The 23495-nt window shown below is 35.8% G+C and overlaps 1 protein-coding gene across 4 annotated transcripts in view; it reads left to right on the top strand.

Moving 5' to 3' along the window:
- Positions 1-23495, top strand: part of GPCPD1 (glycerophosphocholine phosphodiesterase 1) — a 64642-nt gene that overhangs the window by 20505 nt on the left and 20642 nt on the right. For 3 of the 4 annotated variants that reach the window (XM_044263416.1, XM_044263415.1, XM_044263417.1), the window contains exons 4-12: positions 2164-2248; positions 8014-8089; positions 9995-10036; positions 11821-11944; positions 15710-15941; positions 17618-17780; positions 18104-18236; positions 19185-19239; positions 22452-22544. In XM_044263416.1, coding sequence (XP_044119351.1) covers positions 2164-2248; positions 8014-8089; positions 9995-10036; positions 11821-11944; positions 15710-15941; positions 17618-17780; positions 18104-18236; positions 19185-19239; positions 22452-22544 — 1003 coding nt within the window. Of the gene's footprint in view, positions 1-2163; positions 2249-8013; positions 8090-9994; positions 10037-11820; positions 11945-15709; positions 15942-17617; positions 17781-18103; positions 18237-19184; positions 19240-22451; positions 22545-23495 lie in introns of those variants that run through there. The other variant, XM_044263418.1, reaches the window with a different exon arrangement.

The raw sequence follows: 23495 nt of genomic DNA, 5'->3' as shown, positions 1-23495 counted from the left end.
AGCCACTTTACCTTGCTGACATGCGCTGAAATGTAATTGATTGACATATGGCAGATAAACAGTGTTTCACATGGAGAAAGGAAGTAGATGATACAAGAGGATACAAAAAACATTTGCCTTGGACACTTCTTGTGTTTTAGAATTGTGTCTATTTGGATTTCAGTGTCTTGTGCATCTAAGTCCTTTGTGCAGAGCTCTTTTTCAGAGTCTCTTAAGCTTCTCCATACCTGTAGGCTTAAAGTGACAAGAGCTCTGTTAGGATTTTTTTTTTTTCAACTTACAGATAATTTGAAAGTCGTGGTATTGTTTCCTAGTAATGCAGAAAATGTGGGTCACTTGTGGTTTTATTTGCTCTTGTAGATTTTATGGTATTTTGGGGGAGGATATGAGGGCATTCAAAATAAAGCAGGTGCACTAAGCCTTATTGCCCCTCTTTCCTGACTTTTCTTGAATTTCATCAGATTATATTCATTTTTGATGCCACTGAACAGTTCCGGTTCACTTTTAACTTTGCAGCATTTACTTAGGAAGGTAGAATAAAAAACTCATTGCTTTGCTCTCTGCATCTCTTTTAACCAGGGGCTCACTTCGATTCACTTGTGAGGGATTTAACAAATACACATGTCTAGATCCTACCCCTGGGGAATGAGGAATTGTGCATGAGAGAGGGATCCCATACATTTTCAGAGCTTCCTGCTAATTCTGCTGGTCATATCTGAGGTTGGCTTCACATTATCTGTCTGACCGATATATGAATGAAATAGTACTAGAAATTTGCCATTTTTTGTAGCAGAGATGGGAAATAATTTCACCTTAGAGTTGGTAGAGTGTGCCTGGAATGCTGTGTTGAAAAGGACTCTGAGGCTTATCAGAGAAAAGTAGTATGGGCTCCTGTGCTGAGCATTTGCTGGTCTTGCTTTATAGCAGTGGCCATCAACCAGCCTTCTCTCGTCACCTATCCTGTGCAAACTCCACATGACCGGGCTTTACCCAGACCTCTGGAATCAGAGTTTCTCAGCGTGGAACCAGGGCATATGTATTTTATTACTACTAGATTAATCTAATTGTTGACCTGGGGTGACAGGTGGTTGTGGGTATTTTGTTGGGAACCCAGGATTGAGTCCGAGTGAAAATAATGCCCTAAAGCCTGCCTTGGCAGAGCCAGGTGGGAAACAGTGCTAGCCATCTGGTATCGTGGAAGAACATTTGGAGCTGATGTTTATTCACTAAACTATTCATGCTGAATTAATGTTTGGGTAATGGTCTATGACAGCGGCTCTCAAACTTAAGTGTTCATCATCAGAGTCACCTGGAGGCTTGTAAAATTACGGATTGCTGGACTCTCCCCCCAGAGTTTCTATAGTAGGTCTAGGTGTGGCCTGAAAATTTGGATTTCTAACAGTTTCCCAGGGTGATATTCATGGTCCTTGGATTATACTTTGGATGCCACTGGTGTGTGATTGGAAGGTAATAAAAATCAGTTACAATCATGAGTTGTAGTCACTGCTCTCACTTGAGTCAAAGCTTTACAATAGCAGTAGACTATGTTAGCATAGCATAGTTCAGAGGAAGACATTGAGTTGAAACAAGTAAGATATGTAGATCCTAATTGTTTGGCCAGGGAATTAGCCAGAAGCTGGAGAAGAAATCAGGACAAGGGACACTTGGGAACGTGAATATAACTCACTTGCCTCAGCCCCAAAGCCTCTTAGCAGCCCTGTAACATCTCTAACTAAGTGGAAAGTCAGAAAAGATTCTGACTCTCACTTCCACCTTTGTGTTACTTTTTCTGTTTAAAATACTTCTCCTTGTCTTTGTGTGGCTGGTTCCTTCTCATTACATAGGACTCCGCTCAGACTGTTCTTCCTCATTGAGGCCTGTCCTCCAAAACTTGCTGTCACGTCAGAAAGGTCAAATAGCCCTTTCTATGTATGTTTGGTTATTTGTCTCCCTTCACCAGAAAGCAATCTACTTGAAGATAGGGCTCTTTCTGCTTTATTCTTCACTGTGTTCCCAGTGCCTGATGCAGGGTCGCCCTGGAGTATAATTCTGTGTAGGAATAAACAAGTGGTATTGGTCACAGACCTTGCTGGAGGGGGTTTATGCATTATGAAGTCTATGCATTGTAGTTTGATATTAATGCTTCTGCTCTTTTCCTCACAGCATGTTGTGGAAAGCAACCATTGTACTCACTAGAGGAGTATCAGTTCAGTATCGCTACTTCAAAGGGTGCTTTCTAGAACCAAAGGTATGTTTTCTTTATCTCGTTTCCAGTTTCTTTAACAAACTTACTTCTTTCAAAAGCAACTAATTTAAGTTTGGAAACATTGAAAGTAATGCGAGTTTGTTTTGATCAAATAAGGGAAACCGAACTCTAGATTAATGATATTTTAGTGCTAAAAAGCAATCAAGTAGCCACTTCAGAGGCAGACGATGTCTGCAGTGGAATTTTTAAAAGACTAATAGTAAGTATATTCTGCAGTATTCTTGTTATGAGATTGGTTTTAATGATAAACGAGTGTTCTCAGTAGCTGTGCTTTTCCTCTAACTTTTGTAAAGTAACCAGTTAAAAGGGTTTTCTTTTTGTTTCATTTTTTAATTCTTATGTGGTATAAATACATTTGAAGGAGTATATAGCCAGCTTTAAGTGAGTAATTATTTTTAAAAAATTATTTCATAAAAGCCATCTCTTAGTGGCTGCGTTTAACTCCTATCAGAACTGAAGTAATTCCTCTTAGATTTTTTTTCAACCATGGTGTTGATAGAGTAGGATCTTTTCTGAAGGCCTTTGGAGTATCTGTTAAATCTAATCTGCTTGCTCACAATGATTTATTATTTTGGGATTGTTTTCATATTTGGAAAAGAAAAAAGTTGATTCTTTCCCTCTTATTTTAAAGATGCTTATTTCCTGAAAGGATTCTTTTCCTTCAGATTTTAATCTTTGAGTACACTTAGGCTGCATGTGAGCAGGGGTTTAGGCAGGCATCTAGGAAGCAAAACGTGGATTAAACCGTTTTAAAATTTTTATTTCCCTTTGGAATCATTGAATACTTGTTACATGTGAAAAATGCAAGCAGCCACTATTTGTTACCTCATTCTCTTAGCCACCATTATAGAAAAGAAAAAACTGACAAAGCCACTTCAGCTGTCTTTTGCACCTATTACGTTTCTTATTCCCACAATATATTGTAAATACTCAGTAATTAAAATTACATTATGGTTGATCGTTGTGTTGGCTTATCTTGACAATAGTCTCATTTTAATGACTTAATATCATTTATTTGGCTTAAGGGTTGTGCATTGTGGCAGAGTTTTTCAGTTTAAATTGAACAGTTGTGCAGTGATAAATAGGTCATAGCACTCATGACATTGAAAGTTAATTTGAGGATCCTGGTATGTGAAATTTGTAATACGTGAAGTCGACTAAATTTTACTTAAAGGGGCATTTGGACAAGACAAATCATAATGAATCCTTTGGGCATAGTTTTCTAAAGTAAGACTATTGTCAACATAGATAAATTAAGCCAACCTACAGTATTTTCCCTCTTCATTGAAGTGTAACCAAAAGCAGCAAATCAGTCCAAACTGCCTTCTGAAAAAATTGGCAAGAAGTCTGATTACAGTAAAAAACAAGTTTTTCCCCTTGTAATACTTGCAAAAGTTTACAGTATGTGTTGGTGAGTGTGTTTCTTTAAGTAGGTGCTCTGTATCGTGTACACATGTACCGTGTGATGCAGGGGCTGCCATGGTAAGTATGTTTTTCATGGACTAGAGTAAATAGCTACATAAAATCCCATGCATATAGCTAGAGGTTTTTTATTTTCCACATGCCAGCTTAAAGTGACACTTCTTTTCTTTTAAAAGTTGGTGGCGCTCTTTAAATGACACTTAATTTTAAATAGAAATAATTATGAAACTTTGTCTTAGTTGTGCATTGTCAAATGATAAAACTAATGTGCAAAGAATCTTAAATTGTAAAATGAAATTATTGGAATATATATTTTATAAATATAAAGAATGATAGGAAAGCAAAGTAATTATGAAACAGTGAAAAGCTGAAATGAGTAATAAGATTAATTTTGCTGAGGTAGTCTACCCACGCATTTGTAGAGCTTAAGCTAAAAATCTTAGGTCTTGTCAATTGACCTTCATATTTCAGTTTTTTTACCTATAAAATGAAGGGGTTGGACCATGGATTTCTTAGGGCCCTTCCATTGTGAAAATTTTATTGCAAATAAATAAAATTTTACCATTTGTATTTTCTCATTTTTTGCTCTTTCTGGCATATTCTTTTTAGTTTATAAGAGTCCCTTTTCTCAACTTTTTATAACTAACTGTTGTCTTCCACTCTGTAGAATTAGAATGAGGTGTTAATATGTTGATTTTAAAATAATTTTACAGGTGACAAATCAAATACTATCTTGAACATAGCAAACAAAGGTTGTAGGTAATCATGGAATGAAAACACAGGTGGGAGCTGCAGATGGTCCATTAATTTCACATCTTCACCAGAGATAATTTTTCAGTGTGAACATCAATTAAAACATTTTTTTTTTAGTCCATGTCCATCCTTCTATACTTGTGGGCAGAATTAGTGATGTAACCTGATGAAATGTTAGCCAATTTATAATAATGTTGTCTTTGATTTTCCCTTCATTTCAGTGGAAATAGCTCTTTATTTTTTAGTAACTTCTGTTTCTAATTTTTATAGGTGTCCACATTCACTCATAATTATATTTGTTATAAACCCTTATTTTGTTCTTAATCTCCCTTGATTTTTGTTTAAATCCTTTAACAAAAGAATCAGTCATCTGTGATAGGCAGATCATTGTTTACTTATAGAATAGCCCAGGTATCTTATTTTGCTGAGTGGTTTTCTTAATGAAATTCTTCTGGATGCTAAATACCCTCAGCTGTTAACCTCAGACTTGAACCATCTCACAGATATCTGTCTGCCTAGCTTTCTTCACCTCCCACTTTAGTTACCCATAAGTGACTATTTTTCTTATTAGTCTTATTCAAAATCGTTATTTTTAAATGAGTGTTGGTCTGGCCTTGCCATCATAGATGCAAATTCCTCAGAGCCCCTTTTACATGCCCCCCCCCTTTTCAAAATGTGGAAAGACAACAGTAAAATTTTAGAAGTTTTATTTTTCATGATATTTGAAAGCCGTGATACAACTTGACTAGTTGATGATTTTGCTACATGTTTTGTTCAAAACAAAACAGACCAGAAACCTCGGTCTACATGTTGTTTCTCTCAGGGCTTGATGTAGCTAGCTCAGTGATGTTGATCACTGCTTACGAAAGCAGTCACTATGCTTTTCTTTCTTTGCAGAAATAGATTATTTTGTATTTTTCTTAATATGCTTAATAGTATTGATAGAGTTGTTTCACAGTTTAACATACATTTTAGCAATCAACTGATTTAATATATGTTAAATTGTGAAACAACTCTATCAATACTATTAATGGAATAATGTCTTAGACTGATGATGTTACTTTTTTCTTCAAAGATCCACCTTGCACGTGACTCCAAAGTGCTTAAAATTATGGCAGCCTTTTATGGAATTCTTTTTTCTAAGATCTTGAAGAATGAGTTTATTACATTTAGCTTGTTAAATAGGATTGCAGGTTTTGGAGTCATTACTGAGATTTTAAATTTCCCAGTGCTCAGGGCTTAAATATTTTTTAAGAAGTTCAGTAAGCTAAAATTTAAGATTACCTTCTAAAGTTTGACAAAGTAGTACCATTTTGAAAGATAACTGTATTTTAAAACTTGGTTAATTTTTTTTTTATTTTAACACTTTGTTGTACCAATAAACGTGATTTGTAGTGTGAACGCTTATATACCCAGTTAGAAGTCATCTGTTGAATCAGCTCTTTGGATTGCTCCTCGAATGCCCCATTCAGTTCAAGCCTAGGTGGTTTTATGCTGTGAGTGGGTTTGCTACTAAAACAGATGAGGGTAGAGTTATTAAAATACTATTAAAATATATTTCCTGCCAAATATTTTAACCACAGGGCTATTCTGACATTAGATGTAGATATTGTAGTCAACAGTTTGTAAAGATCCCCTGACACTGAATTGATACAAAAACAAAAATAAACTCTCCTTTCTTCTGTCCACTTCTTATCGTTGCTGGTATTTAATACTATGTTCCTGGCACCTTTTAAAGTCACCTTTGTTTAGTAACTTCTGTAAGAATGTAGAACTAGCTATACCATCTTTGTAGCAAAGAGGATTATTTTTTTGGGAAGAGGGATGTGCAGGGGACATGAGAGGAATGGGGGAAGATTATAGGTTAGATCTTTCTGGATACTCTCTATTGCTAAGAAACATTGTTCCTTTTTTAATGTATATATTTGTATCTTTTGAGGATCAGAAAGTTTGATGTTTAAGAAATTCAAAAAAATGTGACAGGAAAGTCATGATAAAAAACATCTAACAGATATAGGAATAAAACTATCTCCATGTTTTAGTGTAAAGGAAATGAAATTCACTATATTTAAGATGAGCAGTTTCACAGTAAAAAAAAATTTTAAAAACATCTGCCCAGTTTACCAACTTCTAAGTTGAACCCTTAAAACAAGGAGTTATTCAGCAAGAGAAAACGAGGATTTGATGATTATCCTATTTGCTTTATGATTTGAATGAATAGCAAATGCTATTTTAGTTTTCAAAGTTCAGAAGTTTGCAAGTTTTAAAAAGAATTTCAACCTCTGGTTATTTTTAAGTAGAATATCTCTTGCATTTAATTACTTAATGTGCTTAATTTGTCTCATACTTGATTATCATTTAGCACATTATTATTAATACTGAAAGCTATAAAATGATATAGAAGAGTATTTAATACCATCTAAAGGTATACACAGTGTATAGAGAGCTTATATGTTCTTTGCTTTTTAAGAGTATGTAATATATGCCTAGGAAAGGGGTTGAAGATTTATGTATGAAAATATCAGTAGTGATTATCCCTAAGTGGTGTGATAATGAATGACTTTTTTGTTTTCTTTTTGCTTCTTTGTATTTTATTAAATGTCTTCTGAAGATGTGAAGAGAAATATAAAATACCTTGTAATGTTACAGTTTGAAATTTTGCTTCTACATTATGTATTTAATGGTTTTATTTTGGCACATAAGTTCAGTTTTTTTTTTTTAAATAATTAAAATTAGGAAGCATTTAGTTAGTAGTTCAATCCTTTAGGTATATATAGGGAATCTTAGTCGATAGTTCATTTTTATTTTTAAATCGCTGTAGATGTTAACACATAAAGCTTTATTTTCCCTTTTAGTAAGAGAATTTGATAACAGAAGACAGTATTAGTTTTCACCCTGTATGAGTTTTTGAACTGTAGGGCATAAAGAGGAAAACTAGATGGTAGTTCCCTTTTTGTCAGACTTATTCTTCAAATTTACTCATGCACATGTACTTTCTTTTAGGGTTTTCCTGTACTCTTTAGAAACAGTGGTTACTATAATACAAGAAATCTGCTGTTCTTCCTATTATTTACTTACTATAATAAAGAACCTTGTTATGCCCTCTAGTTCCTTGTGATCACTGATCTAGTACTTGTACCTACTATTCCTACTATCATAGAGTATAGGCTTTTCCCAAACACTTGGAGAGTTACTTGAGATAGCTTTATTCAGTAATACCTCATTGACCACTGACAACAAGGCATAAGTATATTTGGTGTTAACTTTAATTTATGGGAGTTGACCAACTAATTAGGAGTACTGTAGGCAGATTTAAGAAAGGATTTAAGATGGTTTTATGTGCCAGTTTCATCTCCTTTTTCTTGTTTACTGCCTCACCGTCCTTTTCTTCCAGCACTCATGTTTTGTGACCTGGTACATCCTGATTTTTGGCATATAATATTGATAAATAACAAGATGAATCTTTTGGTTTCATATTTAGTATAAGACTTAGGCCACAAACATCTAATGGAGTCATGGGTAGAAAATAAGATATAAGAAATTATTGCAGACGTTTAACTTTTAAATTGCAGACTATCGGTGGTCCATGCCAAGTCATAGTTCACAAGTGGGAGACTCATCTACAACCACGATCAATAACCCCTTTAGGTATGGGCATTAACTGCATCTGTTTGAGGCATATGCATAAAGTTACTAATATGCTGCACAATGGCTTAGTGGGATTTAATAAATTTTTATTCTAAAGTTTAAGGTCAATGCATTGTCAGTACTGCAAATTTCACTTAGCATATCATGGATCTTTTAAAACTAAACAGTTCTTAATTGCCTTTCTTTATAAACTTTGTTAGAAATGCTTGCCAGGTTATTTTTATTTGGGGGGATTTGATTAATTTATTGTGGAATATTTATTTTCATTTGGAATATTTAACAAAGTTTGCAGAATAACATTCTTCTTGACTGAGCATCCATGGCTTTATTTGATTACTTGCTCAGAGAGCTTAGAGAACATTTGAGGAAAGAGTTAATCCAAAACAAAAATTCTTAAATTTTTAACTTTGAATAGTAGGAGCAATAGAATAAGTTATCCTATTTATTCTGTGTTGTTGTTTTTTTTAACTAGTAAATACTTGAATAAACTTGTATGAATGCATTCAGATTTCTTGGTTGTAGCAGACATATTTTCCTCCTGATTTACTTAAATACCTGCTGGCTATGTTAAAATTGATACTCAGATAGTTGATTTTATTTTGTTCTTGTTTTTTTTTCCCCCTAAAACATCATTCTGTTTTCTTGTGCCAAAAAAAATGGCATTTCTCTTCATACAAGTATTTTTGAATTTCCTTTTCCTTACTGAGATTAAAATTTGAAGTTCATATCATATGCATAAATTACCCACTTGGATTCATCTGTAGATTCACTCATGCTGAGAACTGTATCTTTTATTTTCTAGAGAAAATTAGAATTTAAAGATAATAATGGCTTGCTAGTAGCTATCTTAGATTAGAAAGTAGTGAGAGATCCTGCTTTACCCTGTGGCAAGGACATGTCTTGTTTAAACAGATACTTCATTCCATCCTCTTTATTGGATTTTCTTTTATGTTTTAATACATTTTTGATCGTATATTTAAAGTTTTCATGAACAGCATACTATAGAATTATAATAGTCCCATACTGAGGTTGGAAATTATTAGGTATTAAACATTTAAAAAATAATTGCATTTGGAAGCATCTTGCAGTTAAATATATTTCCTTATTATAAGAAATGGGATGTTTGTTTCTGATCTTTTAAAAATTAATTTTATACTTTTGCAAAGCATAATCTCTAAACTTAAGAGCTGCGTGAAATCTACCAAGAATCTTTATTGGGAACTATCACACCTATTTTGACAAATATTTCAAACTTAACGTTTAAAGTTAAACTGGGAAAGGAAGTAGCAGGGAAGATCATTAGTGTTTTACTGAAGAGGGTGGGGCTTACCAGCTTTTCTTATTTAGCTGAAATTTCTGTTAGAAAGTAATGTGCTAGCACTTATTCTTTTGGTAGTTCCTCACAGCTCTGTATATGCAGGTAAGTTTGTGCTGTTTGTGAAGCTTGTAGCTGGCCTAGAGAATAGTTGGGATTCGAGGAGAGTTACGTTTTAGATAAGTTCAGAATATGCACTACATAAGAATAAGCATTTTAATTGTGCCAAGACCTTTGGTTTAAAAAATCACGCAGGAGATACTGTTGTCCAGCAGCCTGTCATATAAATTGGTGGGTGTAGGGGTTTGTCCCAGTGCCTCTAGAGGGCCTCTCTGAGGAGTTTTCTTTCCCTTCCTTGTACCACCACGAATCATCACCAAGTTTGTAAGAACTTCTACTGTTTGAGTACCTCCTTAAAAGGGAATTCTTTTTTGAGGGCTACAATAAATATGCTTATTCATTTTGGGCTGCTTTAAAATTTTAGATTTCATATTTTAAAAATCCTTAAGGTGGGTAATTTCTCAGTTGTGCATTCTGTATAAATCATGAATTTTAACTAGGTTTTTTTTTTTATTTTCCTTCAATTCTAGAAACTGAAATTATTATTGACGATGGACAGTTTGGAATCCACAGTAAGTGAGACTGAATTTTGACAGTCTTTACTGATACCACTGAGATGTTACCTTACTTTTCATTAGAAACAGCACAGGGAAATGTTACAGTATGATACTGAAAATAGAGACTAGATCCAAGAAACAACCACATTGTGTTAAATAATAGTTTCCAGTATAATACTTAAGTTTTAAAATTTTATCCTTTTTGTTTTTGACTGGTGACTTAGATGTATGAATTACTATACTTAATTTAAGAGTATTATACTTAACTGTTAATATATCATCCCCTTTTAACCCCTGTGTTTGGTATTAATGTTTCCAAGCATTCTAGACTCTTAAGCGAGGTTTGTGCAGTTTGTGTGTGTATGCACTTACAGTAAAATCCAGATTAAACAAAATGTTCCAGTAATTCTCCTGAGACTTTAAAAATTAATTTATGGTGGAGTAGATAATCCTTTTACTTCTGAATATGTTGAAAATTTCATGCATTCATATATTTTTGTGCTTCACTAAGGTTCAAGTTGTCTTTGGTGACTGGGGTTCTCACAGTAGAATAGTGTTACAATGCTAAACTGCATTTTTGTTTTAGATCCTAAACTGGTCAAAGATACAGAGGGGGTGAACAGAAGGTGTACTTGCACTGGCCGTGAACCAGAAATAAATTGCTGATACTAGGCGCCTATGTTTATACACTTGAGAAATGTACACATGCTTTGGCAGTTTTGGATTGAAATTTTACTTCTTTTCCTTAATTTTATTTGGGATGACTTATATTACATTGTAAGGTAGTCTAAAATACTTGCATAGCTTTAGTTTTAGTGTTTTAGAGTCTTGTTCTCTTTATTTACAAAAGATATTTATGCTACATGTTTTAGAGAGCTTGCTGGATGGAGAAGTAGCTTTCTCATGTCCCTAACTATAAGGCAGGACATATCCCTCTACTGTATGTTAATATCTCTGCAGAGTTACAAATGCAGGCATTTCTTTGCTCTTTTGTAGTTGTTCTCTTAAACTCAGCTTAAGTTAGCTGTCAGGATGGAAGACTGTCTTTCCAAATTTGTCCATTTCTGAGAACAGTTTAAAATTAAGAGAGGATAGTGGTTTCTCTTTACTTTTAAAATTTAGTAATTATTGAACCTAAGTTATACCTAAAGAGAAAAACTTCTTTTTTTTTTAAGTCTTATTGATAAAAAACTTAGGTCCCAAATGGCTGATAGCTGTCTGGTATTTATAAAAATTTTATGACCTATTTTAACAGGAAACTTCAAGTTAAATAATACTAATACAGTGTTATCACAATCCTGCCATTTATTTATGTCCGAATTTCTAAATGCAAGAATACAGAATTGACTCACAGTTTTGGTTTCAACCTTCTGTCTCAAGCTCCAGCGTTAGTGGTAGAACTTGTTCCAGCTGGGTAGCTCATGTGACCCTTTGGAAGTGTGATAGTGGTCCTCAGTGAAACACTACTAGGTTAGAGCCAGTGAGGAATGTGGTATTCTCTCAGAAATAGATGCTGTTACCTCGATAATGGATTCAGTAAGAAATTTTAATTTACTTAAGTGGTTAAATATGGCTAATTGTTAACATTTATCTTTTTTCCCCTGACTTCATATAAAAGTTTTTGAGGAACAAATTTAAAACTACATGTGTGTTTGTTTTGGAGAGAAGTTCCAGTGATATATAAACTGAGTGTATGCAAATGTGAACATGAACTAGAATTGTCAAAGGTGTGTTGCACTTACCAGATTGTTTCAAAAAATGTGTATAATAATTACTGTTCTTCTTACTTACTCTGCCAGATGGTGTTGAGACTCTGGATTCTGGATGGCTGACATGTCAGACTGAAATACGATTACGTTTGCATTATTCTGAAAAACCTCCTGTCTCAATAACAAAGAAAAAATTAAAAAAATCTAGATTTAGGTATGACCATGTGTATTTGTTACTTAACCTGTTCATTTTTACTAATGCTGTAGATTTCTGACCTATTTGCTTTTAGCCTTTAAGTGTATAAACTAAGAACATAGCACACATATAGATAAGGTTACATTTTCTTATTGAAGGGTCTTGTGAGAGTGAACTGCTTCCCTGACTCAGATTGTTCCAGTTAAATATACTTCTCTTAATATTAATTGCTAAATTTGAAAGCAGAAAATTTTTCTATCTAGGTAAGTGATTTCCAAATGTATATATCTTTGTGGTTTCTAGCATTCAGAATTTTTTTTTTTTAAGGATTTGTGTATTTATTTATTAGAGAGAGAAAGAAACCATGAATGTGAGCTGGGGGAGCAGAGGGAGAGGGGCAAGCTGACTGTGCAGAGATCCCATGATCCTGAGATCATGACCTTAGCTGAAACTAGGAGTTGGACATTTAACCAACTGAGCCACCTAGGTGCCCCCATTTAAAATTTCTTAGTGTAGCAATATTTTGTCTTAAAATTGATATGACAGAAATGAATTTGTGCTAAATGAGGGGATAATGGTGTAAACAGAGAAAAATGACTATTGGGAATATTCTTCAGTGATCTGAAGTGTTCCTGTGGCTTGAAAATGAAAATTTTTTCATGAAGAAAGTTAACAGTGATCATGGCAGTTCCAGATTAGTTTCTTCCTAATTCTGTATTAGGAGTAGATTTCAAGCTTTGTGTAAATAGCTACATAGTGGGTAACTTGATTTTTCTGTAATGTCCATCATATATACCTTTAAATGAGCTGGCTTCTCAGTGACCCAGGCAGCCCTATCATTTGAGTTTTTATAACTTAGGGACTGAGAGTTGTAAGTTTTGGTATGTAATGCATCCTTTTCTGACAAAATGTCAGGGTTGGGTTGAAAGGGCCATTTTCAGCAACTGAAGTAATGAATAATACAATACTTAGTGTCTTTATAATAAGACTTAAAAAATACTGTAGGTAATAACCCGTAAATATTTTGTAATAACTGCTTAAATACTGTAGTACTTATTCCAGTTATAAAATTAAAAAGGAATAGAGTGGGTAGCATTTCGAAGTCCTTTGCATTAGCTATTCTGAGAAGTGAAAAGTTTTGGGTGTATCTTATCTTTGTTCATAGTGCTTCTAGGCCTTTTTCATACATAATTGAATCCTTTCTTCTTTTAAACTTTATTTATTTAGGGGTTTTTTTTTTGCAGGAGAGCTCCAATGCACCCGCATGAGACCACCCTGACCCCCCACCTAGGGCGGAGGGGCAGACTGGGTGGCTCAGTCAGTAAAGCCTCTTGAATTTGGCTCCTGTATTGATCTCACTTGGTGGTGAGATTTGGCTTTGTGCTTGGGGTGGAGTGTTTAACATAATTGAATCTTTTATTTACATGAGAGAAGAAACAAATCGTGTTACAACTATAAAGGGTCTTCTTAAAATAAGAATAAAACCTTGAGGGGTGCCTGGGTGGCTCAGATGGTTGGGCATCTGTCTTTAGCTTAGGTTGTGATCATCTAGCTCCCTGCTCAGTGGGGAGCCTGCTTCTCCCTCTCCCTCTGCTGGTTTCTACTGCTTGTGCTCTCTCGCTATGTCAAATAGATAAATAAAATCTTTAAAAAAAAGAGAGAGAGAGAGAGTAAGACCTTGAAATAACTGTAGAAGATAAACCAGATGGTTGGTTGGGCTTACAAGGATTGTTTTCTTTCCTTGACTTAAGTTAAGAAATTAATAGATAATTAATGGTTGGGGTTCTGCTTGCAGATTTCTGATTGCAAATGCATACTGAGTCCTATACCATTCTTGTTTATATAGAAGTTATTTTGAGTGTTAGTATATATTATTGTGTTAATCGGGCTTAAATTGGAATATTTTTGTATAACCAAACTTCGGTGGGCTCTACAAATTAAATAACTGATTGCTATTGAAATAATTGTGTATGGAGTACCTGGCTGGCTCAGTCTGAAGAGTATGTGACTCTTGATCTCAGGGTCGTGAATATGAGCCCCATGTTGGATGGAGAAATTACTTTAAAAAAAAAAAAAAGGTGGTAAACTTTATTAAAATTTGTGTATAACTAGAAATTTGTGTTCTGACCACCTTTTCCTCCCAAACTCGTATTTAATGATAAACTAAACCTTTATGGGGTGGGAGATAAATTGGTCTGCAAGAATATAAGGACTTTAAAAACTTAGCAACAGCTTATGCCTTTTAAATAAAATGCTAGACATGCTGTTCTTTCTCATTATCAGCAAGTTTTTAAAAAAATTTTTTTCATTACCACTAAGTTTTAAACAAGCTTCTCATTCAGTTTACTCTCTCTGTAAGTGGAAAGAGATTACCACCATTACAGAGCTGTTTGAAGAAAACATTTAATATAAATGACTGAAATTTTTTCATAAATTACTTTAAACTTGAATTTATTTATTTTTTTGTAAAATAAATTTTACAAAATTTTTCTGGTAACATTGCTGTTTTCAGAATAGTTATTTTTATCTTTATGCCTTTCTTGCTTATTTATTACTGTCCAAATGTGGTCTCTCTTCATATATCCTGGTGGAGAATGTTCCTTGAGGTTCACTAATAGAATCAGTTATCCAGAACTATTCTTTATGTAATTTTTAAATTTTTTTTATTTTTTGGGAGAGTAAGAGAGAGAGAGACAACTCAAGTGGGGTGGAGGGGCAGGGAGCCCCATGTGGGGCTCAAACCCAGGACCCTGAGATAATGACCTGAACTGAGGGCAGATGCTTAACTGACTGAGCCACCCAGATGCCCTGTTTATTTGTTTCATTTAAAAAGTAGTTATATGGAAGTACTTACACACATGTAAAAAATGTGCATGCATACAAATAAACATTTAGTGTACTATTTTTTAAAAATAATGTACTTTTCACAGAATACCTGGAAACACTGTGGTAAGGTAGAAGAAAGGGGAAATTTCTTTAAAATATTTTTTTAAAAATTATTTTTATTAACATATAATGTGTTACTTGCCCCAGGGGTATAGGTCTGTGAATTGTCAGACTTACACATTTCACAACACCATAGCACATACCCTCACCATAGCACATACTCACCATAGCACATACCCTCCCCAATGTCCATAACCCAACCACCCTCTCCCTATTTTTAAAAGATTTTATTTTTTTTATTTGACACAGAACACTACAACGAGAGAGGGAACACAAGCAAGGGAGTGGGAGAGGGAGAAGCAGGCTCCCCGCTGAGCAAAGAGCCCTGTGCAGGGCCTGATGGGATGAAGACCTGAGCTGAAGGCAGATGCTTAACCACTGAGCCGCCCAGGCACCTGAAAGGAGAAAATTTTTAATTTACAGCCTCCAACTCTAGTCTTGTAATGTACACTAACAGAATATGGTTTCAGTATTGTGCTTGTTTTTATACATATATTCTTTTGTGAGACTTTTCAAAAGAAATTGAGATAGCCATATATAAATGAGATAATAGTAAATGCCTCTATAGAAAAAGAATTACTGATAACCTTAGACACAATGAGCATTTATCTTGTTTTAATTCTTTGCAGCAATACATGTAGATAAAGACATCAATATCTTATAAAACATAACTAACGCCTTAACCAGTAATACGTGTAGTCTCATATAATACCATATTTTTGTTACTTGAAGGATTAGCATATTCAGGGTGCACTTTTAAAGTTGGTGTTTGGGTAACATTTGTATGAGTTTTCCTTTTCCTTTTTTTGCATTTCATTATTTTTTCCATCGATGTAGGGTAAAGCTGACATTAGAGGGCCTGGAAGAAGATGATGATGATAGGGTGTCTCCCACCGTTCTTCACAAAATGTCCAACAGCCTCGAGATATCCTTAATAAGCGACAATGAGTTCAAGTGCAGGCATTCCCAGCCGGAGTGTGGGTATGGCTTGCAGCCCGATCGTTGGACAGAGTACAGCATACAGACAATGGAACCAGATAACCTGGAGCTAATATTTGATTTTTTTGAGGTGAGTAATTATTTCATGGAGAGAGTTGAGAAAGAATGCAGTCATGGGCTTATTTTTAAATGTTTTGATTTTTATTTTAGTCTCTGAGTGTAAATCCATGATTCATGCATCCTTTTAGATGTTTATTTTTCTATACATTTTAGCAGGCTTTAAAAACTTGGAGTTGATAGACTCAAGTACGATATAAAAAAAGTCTCAGTTGAATTGATGTTTTATATCAAGACCAGATGTCGTAGTGTTTATGCCTGTTCTTTTTTTTTAAACCAACGTGGGGCTTGAACTCACAACCCTGAGATCAAGAGTTGTGTGCTCTGCTGACTGAGCCAACCAGGCGCCCTTGTGCCTATTCTAAGTATAAATGAATAATATACAAAGGAGCCTCCAAGGATAAACACAGGGATGAGCAGACTGTGTAACTCTTGATAGGCAACCCAGGACTCAATATGATTGAGTCCTCCTCATGACTAAAGTGTGTAGCTTATTGAGGCATTTTATTATAATAATTCTTAACAGTGGACTCATTTTTGCAACTTCACTTGATATTGTAAAAATGTAGCAAAAAAGAGTTGCTGTGAAAATTGTGCCAGGTTGTTCAGAATCTGCTGCTAGCCTTCCAGAGTTGCTCATGACTCCTAACACTAGAGCCCTCTGACTTGGTGGCTGTACAAGTGCTCTCGTCCTCACAAGTTTTGCTGGGTCCTTGGCTAATGAAGGTCCTTGCTTGATTGTGCCCAGCTAGTGGTTGTGTGTATTGCTTTCCTTAGATTCTTGATCTTTGGTACTTCCACTCCCATTTCCTTTAGATGAGGGCACCCAACCACAGTTTTGTGAAAATAGCAGAAAACAGAATGGATTTAACCCCACAAGTAACATATGTTACACTTGTCAATTAAAATTATTATACTCTTTGAATTATTTAATTTGATGATGCCTTTATGCATCGCCTTTGCTACTGGCTTTTTGGCTGCTTTGCGTTGTATGAAATTTAAAGTGTTTCCTTTCAGAAAATTATAATAAAGAACTTTTATTTTTTAAAAAACCTATAATTCGATCTTACCTAAGTAAGGGGATCTGTGGGACTTTATTGTTAAAATGTGAGGTTTTTGTTGAACATTTCCTTATTTCTTAAGGACGTACCTTTTAATACTTTTAAATGTCCTAACTTGCTTTTCATTTGTTTAGCAATTTTGGAAATACTATTTTATTCGTAGACTGGGCTGATAAAATATCCAGTGTAATGTCCAAATGAGTATTCAGTTTCCTAGAGAGTTAACTATCCCTTTATGTCCTCTGTTGGAAAGCATTTTTAGAGAATATAATACACATTAACGGCTCACTACAGGTGTTTGTTAGTCTTTGAATATAAAGATACTTAGAAACTTTGTCAGTGTTTGAAATTCATCTGATACATGTTAGAGAATCAGAAGTGCCAATCACCAGAGTTATGACTAATGAAGTACTATATAAAATCTTAAAATATTATATACTAAAAGAAAATGTATCATTTATTTTACAAAGACTCTATCTAAATTACCTGAATATAAATTTGATTCCTATTTATTACTGATCTTCTTCAATAGATTTTGAATTAATTTTAAGGGAGTTTTTTGACCCTTAAATGGGAAATACTGAAGTGTAAGAATATGGATTATTTTAAACCTCATTTTTTATTTCAGGAAGATCTCAGTGAACATGTAGTTCAGGGTGATGCCCTTCCTGGACATGTAGGGACAGCATGCCTCTTATCATCTACCATTGCTGAGAGTGGGAAGAGCGCTGGAATTCTCACTCTTCCCATAATGAGCAGAAATTCCAGAAAAACGATAGGCAAAGTGAGAGGTAAGCTGGGAGAAACAGAGGGGCCCTTTATAAATGAGCAAAGATTAGATTTGAATTTTGGTTAGTTAATTTCAAATTGAGCTTTTGGGAATGGTGTTAAATTATTTGTTTTTAGAAAATTATCTACTATAGTAGCAATAAGGGGCATCTGTGAAATTTTCTGGAAGCTTTGCTTTGAATCTGTTTTGGCATGTTACTTGTTTTCTATTTGATAGAGACTGATAAAGTTGGTTCAAGTACTTAAATGTTAACACTATTTAGATGCTCATTGTGGCCTTTTTAATCGGCTTTATCTTTATTTCTCCCCCTTTTTTCTATGGAAGTTGACTATATAATTATTAAGCCATTACCAGGATACAGTTGTGACATGAAATCTTCATTTTCCAAGTACTGGAAGCCGAGAACACCATTGGACGTTGGACACCGAGGTGCAGGGAATTCGACAACAACTGCTCAGTAGGTTGAATATTTGAGCAGCATCTAGTGCTTGGTAGCTTGTGCATGATAAAGCTCCGTTGGGTTGACCCACTGAAGGTCAGGGATCCTTTATTACCTGGGATTTAATGTAATTCAAATTAAGTAGAAACTCTCTCATAAGACTCTGGACAGTCTGTCTAAAATCTACTGAACTGATGCAAAGAGGGACATTAAAACAGAAAGCCAGGAGGAAAAGCTTGATGCAGGAAGCAACCTGAATCTCAGTGTGTGTGTTGTGGTCCCAACTTTTCGCGTGCTCCCCTCTCTGGGTCTCAGTTTCCTTACCCGTACTTCTTGGTATCATTTCCATACTGCTGTCCTTCCGGGTCTCAGCCTTTTCCCATTCTCCCGGTCCACCAGGATTAAATCCTCTGAGGCACCATTGCAAGGAGCAAGTCTTTGTGTTCTACTTTATGCAACTGCAAAAGGTGGTTTTCCTTGACTGGCCACCTTACTGGGGGAGGTATGTGTGGCTGTGGGATATGTTTATATTTGGCTTATACGTACCTGTAGTCATTAGAGCTTGTTTTTATGGAATAAATGCATCACCAAGTGATGGTCACAGTCTTAATTTGGGGATGGCAGAAGTAGCTTCAGAATAGAGAATTTTGAACTGGTTCCATTGTTAGAGACATAGTTGGCTTCTTTATTTTTATTTATTTATTTTTTAAGATTTTACTTATTTATTAGAGAGGAACAGCAAGAGCACAGGGAGGGACAAACAGACTTATCCCCCCGACTCCAAGCACAGAGCCTGATGTCAGCAGGGCTCCATCCCAGAACACTGAGATCCTGACCTGAACCTAAGTCAGACGCTTAATGACTCAGCCCTCCAGGGTCTCCAGTTGGCTTCTTTATTACATTTGTTTTCTTCATCCTTTCTATAGTCGGTGATAACTGTATATCTATATATTTCTTCTCTTTCAGGCTTGCTAAAGTTCAAGAAAATACTATTGCTTCTTTAAGAAATGCTGCTAGTCATGTAAGTGACCCTCTCTTTTTTTGAAAACTTGGGACTGTTGGTCCAAAGGTAGCAAAGTAGAGAAATGTGGGCCTGGGTAGTCTGTTCCATTAAAAGCTTATAAAGGTTAAGTAGGTTAAAAATGCATTCTTCTGAATATGATTCTAAGCAAAGGTAAAGTATTTTTGAGCATTTGTTTTTAGATTCTTGATTAGGATTGTGATGAAAACTATAGAATCATTAGCATCTTTGTTTGAGATCACAAGGGTTTTTTTGTTGTTTGTTTTAAAAGATTTTATTTATTGAGAGAGAGCAAGAGAGCATAAGCAGGGGGAGGGACAGAGGGAGAGAGAAAAGCAGGCTCCCCACTCAGCAGGAAGCCCCATGTGGGCCTCAATCCCGGAACCCAGAGATCATGACCCCTGGTGTATGCAAATGTTCAACCGACTGAGCCACCCAGGAGCCCCTGAGTTTACAAATTTTGAGTGATTGGGACCAGAAAAACATTCCCCATTAAGCACTGGTTTTCATTAACTGAATATTGTCTCATTCAGATACCTTGGAAATAATGATTACAGAAGGATTTGATGGTGGTGTTTTTTTTTTTTTTTTTGATGTCTGTCAGTTTATCTCCTGCATACCAACTTGATTATATTAAATTTCTTAATTCCTTTTAACCATTTATTAAAGGTTAGAGTCCACTTTTTTAGCTTTTAGTTTTTTTCAGCAACTACAACTTGACATTTATTTTTTATTTTTTTAAAGATTTTATTTATTTATTTGACAGACAGAGATCACAAGTAGGCAGAGAGAGACGTGGAGGCAGGCTCCCTGCTGAGTGGAGAGCCCGATGCGGGGCTCCATCCCAGGACCCTGGGATCATGACCTGAGCTGAAGGCAGAGGCTTAACCCACTGAGCCACCCAGGCGCCCCCAACTTGACATTTTTAATCAAGAACCTGAGATTTCCAGGTCTCCCCTGCTGCCTTGTACCTGACTGAAAAGCTTCATACTCTGAAGTTAAACTAGGGAGGAAGTGGAGGAACAACTCATTCTTTTATTTTCATTTTTTCCACAGTGTGCTCCGCATGCCTTAAGCTTTTGCCTCTTTATAAAATAGTTCAGCAAGTAAACTTGATTAGTGTGATGTTTAATTTTATCACTTATATGAGCAAACATCTATTCCAAGACATACTTTTTTCATATTTGAGCATCTCTACAATTGGTAAGGGTTTTACTACTTTCTTAGCCTTGCATCCTGGTATCATGGGCAGCATTTTTTCCTCTTTCTAGTGGTATATGAAGCATTTTATAATTCATGACGTTTTACATTAATTATTTTAGTGTTTAAAAATATGAATAGTGGATTTCTTTGCCTTTTTGTTGAAAGGATATTAAATCTATGAGTGTTGGGCTCTACTTTATTATTTGGAACTGGTTTTCATGGTACCTAATAACTATTCTAGACATTGATTTATTCTGTAAACACATGAAGATCATGTTAACGAACTTGCAGTGTCTCCATGCTTCTTCTTCTTCTTCTTTTTTTTTTTTTTAAAGAGAGGAAGGTTGGGAGAGGGAGCGAAAGGAGAGAATCTTAAGCAGGCTCCACGCCTAGCACAGAGTCTGACACAGGGCTTAGTCTCACAACCTTGAGATCATGACCTGAGCCAAAATCAAGAGTCAGTTACTTAATTGACTGAGCCATCCATGCATCCCTCTGTGCTTTTCGAGAGAAAATTTCATTAAGCTTTTTTTCTTCCATGTTCTGTTGAGATCCTTTATAAGTCATATAGATCGCATTTTAGAATGCCATATGCTGGTTATTAATGGCTTGTTTATTTTAATACTAAAAACATATCCTTAAAGGGGTTCTGTGTGTTATTATCTTACTTCTTAAAGCTTACACATGGATCTAGGGATCAGGTTTTATCTCTTAGTAAAATTACCTTCCTAAAGGGTAGTGATCCTGTAAAGTTAAACATTTAAACTACAGAGCTATAATTTGTTTAAGGATGGCAGGTTTTGTTCTCTAGTAGAATTGCTTTGTGTTACTGTCTTGTTTATAGCACTAGAAGGAGCTAAACTTATTTCCTGCTTCAGAAGTCATCAAGGAAATAGGCTCCTTTGATTCTGGTCTGTGATCCATGTGACCTAAAGCTTGGGGACGGGTGGAAGCATATCATCCATCCTTACACAAGCACTTCTCTAGGCTGCAGTAATGTACAGAATGCTCAGACCTAGTTTCCTTTGATCCCAGCCAGCTTTCTTTGTTTTTTTGTTTTTTTGTTTTTTTAAGATTTTTATTTATTTATCAGAGAGAGAGGGGGGAGAGAACGATCACAGGCAGACAGAATGGCAGGCAGAGGGAGAAGCAGGCTCCCTGCCGAGCAAGGAGCCCGATGTGGGACTCGATCCCAGGACGCTGGGATCATGACCTGAGCCGAAGGCAGCTGCTCAACCAACTGAGCCACCCAGGCGTCCCAATCCCAGCCAGCTTTCTTTCCGTGAATGCACACCTTTGTGGGTCAGTTTATGTTCTAAGCTTTATTTGGATTAATTCCTGTGTGAGAATGGTTCTGACTTAGAAAAATGCACCCTTAACTCATTGTCATCATCCTCCTTCCTTTGGACACTCTGTCAGGAGATTGGGCTTGTGCAGCACCGTTCTTGACCCTCTTGCTTCTTTCTATCTTTTGAGCAGCACCTGTCATTTCCTCTTTACTCTGCTTCTGGGGTTTTGCAAGGAAAGGCTGTAAGGTGTGCCGCCCAAGTGCACCAGGGTGCAGAGCTGAGACAGTGGCTTCTTCCTTTAACCTCCTCATCTTTGAGGGTCTGTTGCCTATGGTACTTAGGGGAAATAAGGCATAAGGTGACCCCGCTCCCTGTTCTGGCAGGCTCTGTTTATGCTTATAGTAGTAGCAAAGGTGACAGGCTGGCTACTGCCATAGAGTGGCCCTGGAGTGTGTTCAGATGGATCAGTGTGCCCATGTTTTTGCCAGAAAAAAAAAATTGCTGTGCTATTACAGTGAAGAATGATAAAAACATTGTAAGAGAAGAAACTACTTTTTAGAAAAGCTTAAAGCATAACATAATTCATGAGGAAGTTTTTTGTTTTATGTACAGGTCTGTGAGTTTATAGTGAACAGTAAATTTCTTATGTCCTTGTAGTTTTAGATGTATTGTGGGCTAGATAATGTTTTTTCAAGTACTCATTTCCTTTATTTCTTTTAGGGTGCAGCCTTTGTAGAATTTGATGTACATCTTTCAAAAGATTTTGTGCCTGTGGTGTATCATGATCTCACCTGTTGTTTGACAATGAAAAAGGTATGTTGAAATTCCTTCATTTTATTTTATTTATTTTTTCAGAAAGGGAAGATGGGGAGAGAGAATCTTATGCTCCATGCCCAGTGCAGAGCCTGACATGGGGTTCGCTCTCATAACCCTGAGATCATGACCTGAGCTGAAATCAAGTTAGTCACTCAATTGACTGGGCGAGCCACCCTGTTGCCCCCAAATTCCTTCATTTTAAACTCTTACAGTTGGATAGGTTTAAAGGCTAGGAAGTTTATTTTACATATATGCATGCAGTTATTTATTAGAGTTGACCAATTCATTTTTTTGGGCAATTAATGCCAGTTCTTTCCTCTGTCAAGTTCCTGTAAGGTTGAGTAAGGAGATAAGAATAATAATTGCCTGGAGCAGTGTCTCTGTATTGCTGATTTGTTGTCTTCTACTGTCTAACAAAGGAACCTTCCAGGTGGCTTCTGTATCAGTCTGCCACTCTCCCTGTAGTAAAGCAAGAGAGGAAGCTGTCACAGTGTCTGTTTTCTAGCCTCCCTTCTAGTTTTGCCTCAAGCTTGTCCTCAGATTAATAGGTTAGTATGATTTGGCCAGAAGAGAAGAGCCGCAGTGGAAAAGCACTTTCAAGCAAATGGAAGAGGGCCTTAGGAAAGGGGTGTAGATTTGGGAGCTAGGGGAATGTGACAGACTTTTGAGTCAGGAAGAGAAATGTTCAGAACTAAACCTCTAGATGTAAGTACCTGATGTCAGGGGAATTGAAGAGGACAGAGACCAGAGGCAGGGGGAGTGGTAATGTGGCCAAAGGTACAGTAAGCCTGGCCCAGAGTAGAGATAGAATGGAGAATGGCACGATGGAGGAGAAAGTCCAGAAGGGGATTTAAAAATTTTAAATTATTGTTCGAACATAATTGTGTAATACTTAAACTTTAGTGTATAAATTAACCAAGTGATTTCTTAAGAACTTACTAGGTTCAT

The sequence above is a fragment of the Neovison vison genome, chromosome 8 (assembly GCF_020171115.1).
Source record: "Neovison vison isolate M4711 chromosome 8, ASM_NN_V1, whole genome shotgun sequence".
In the NCBI taxonomy this organism is placed as follows: Eukaryota; Metazoa; Chordata; class Mammalia; order Carnivora; family Mustelidae; genus Neogale; species Neogale vison.
Note: the sequence above shows the minus strand (reverse complement) of the source record. Positions and strands in the feature narration are given on the sequence as shown.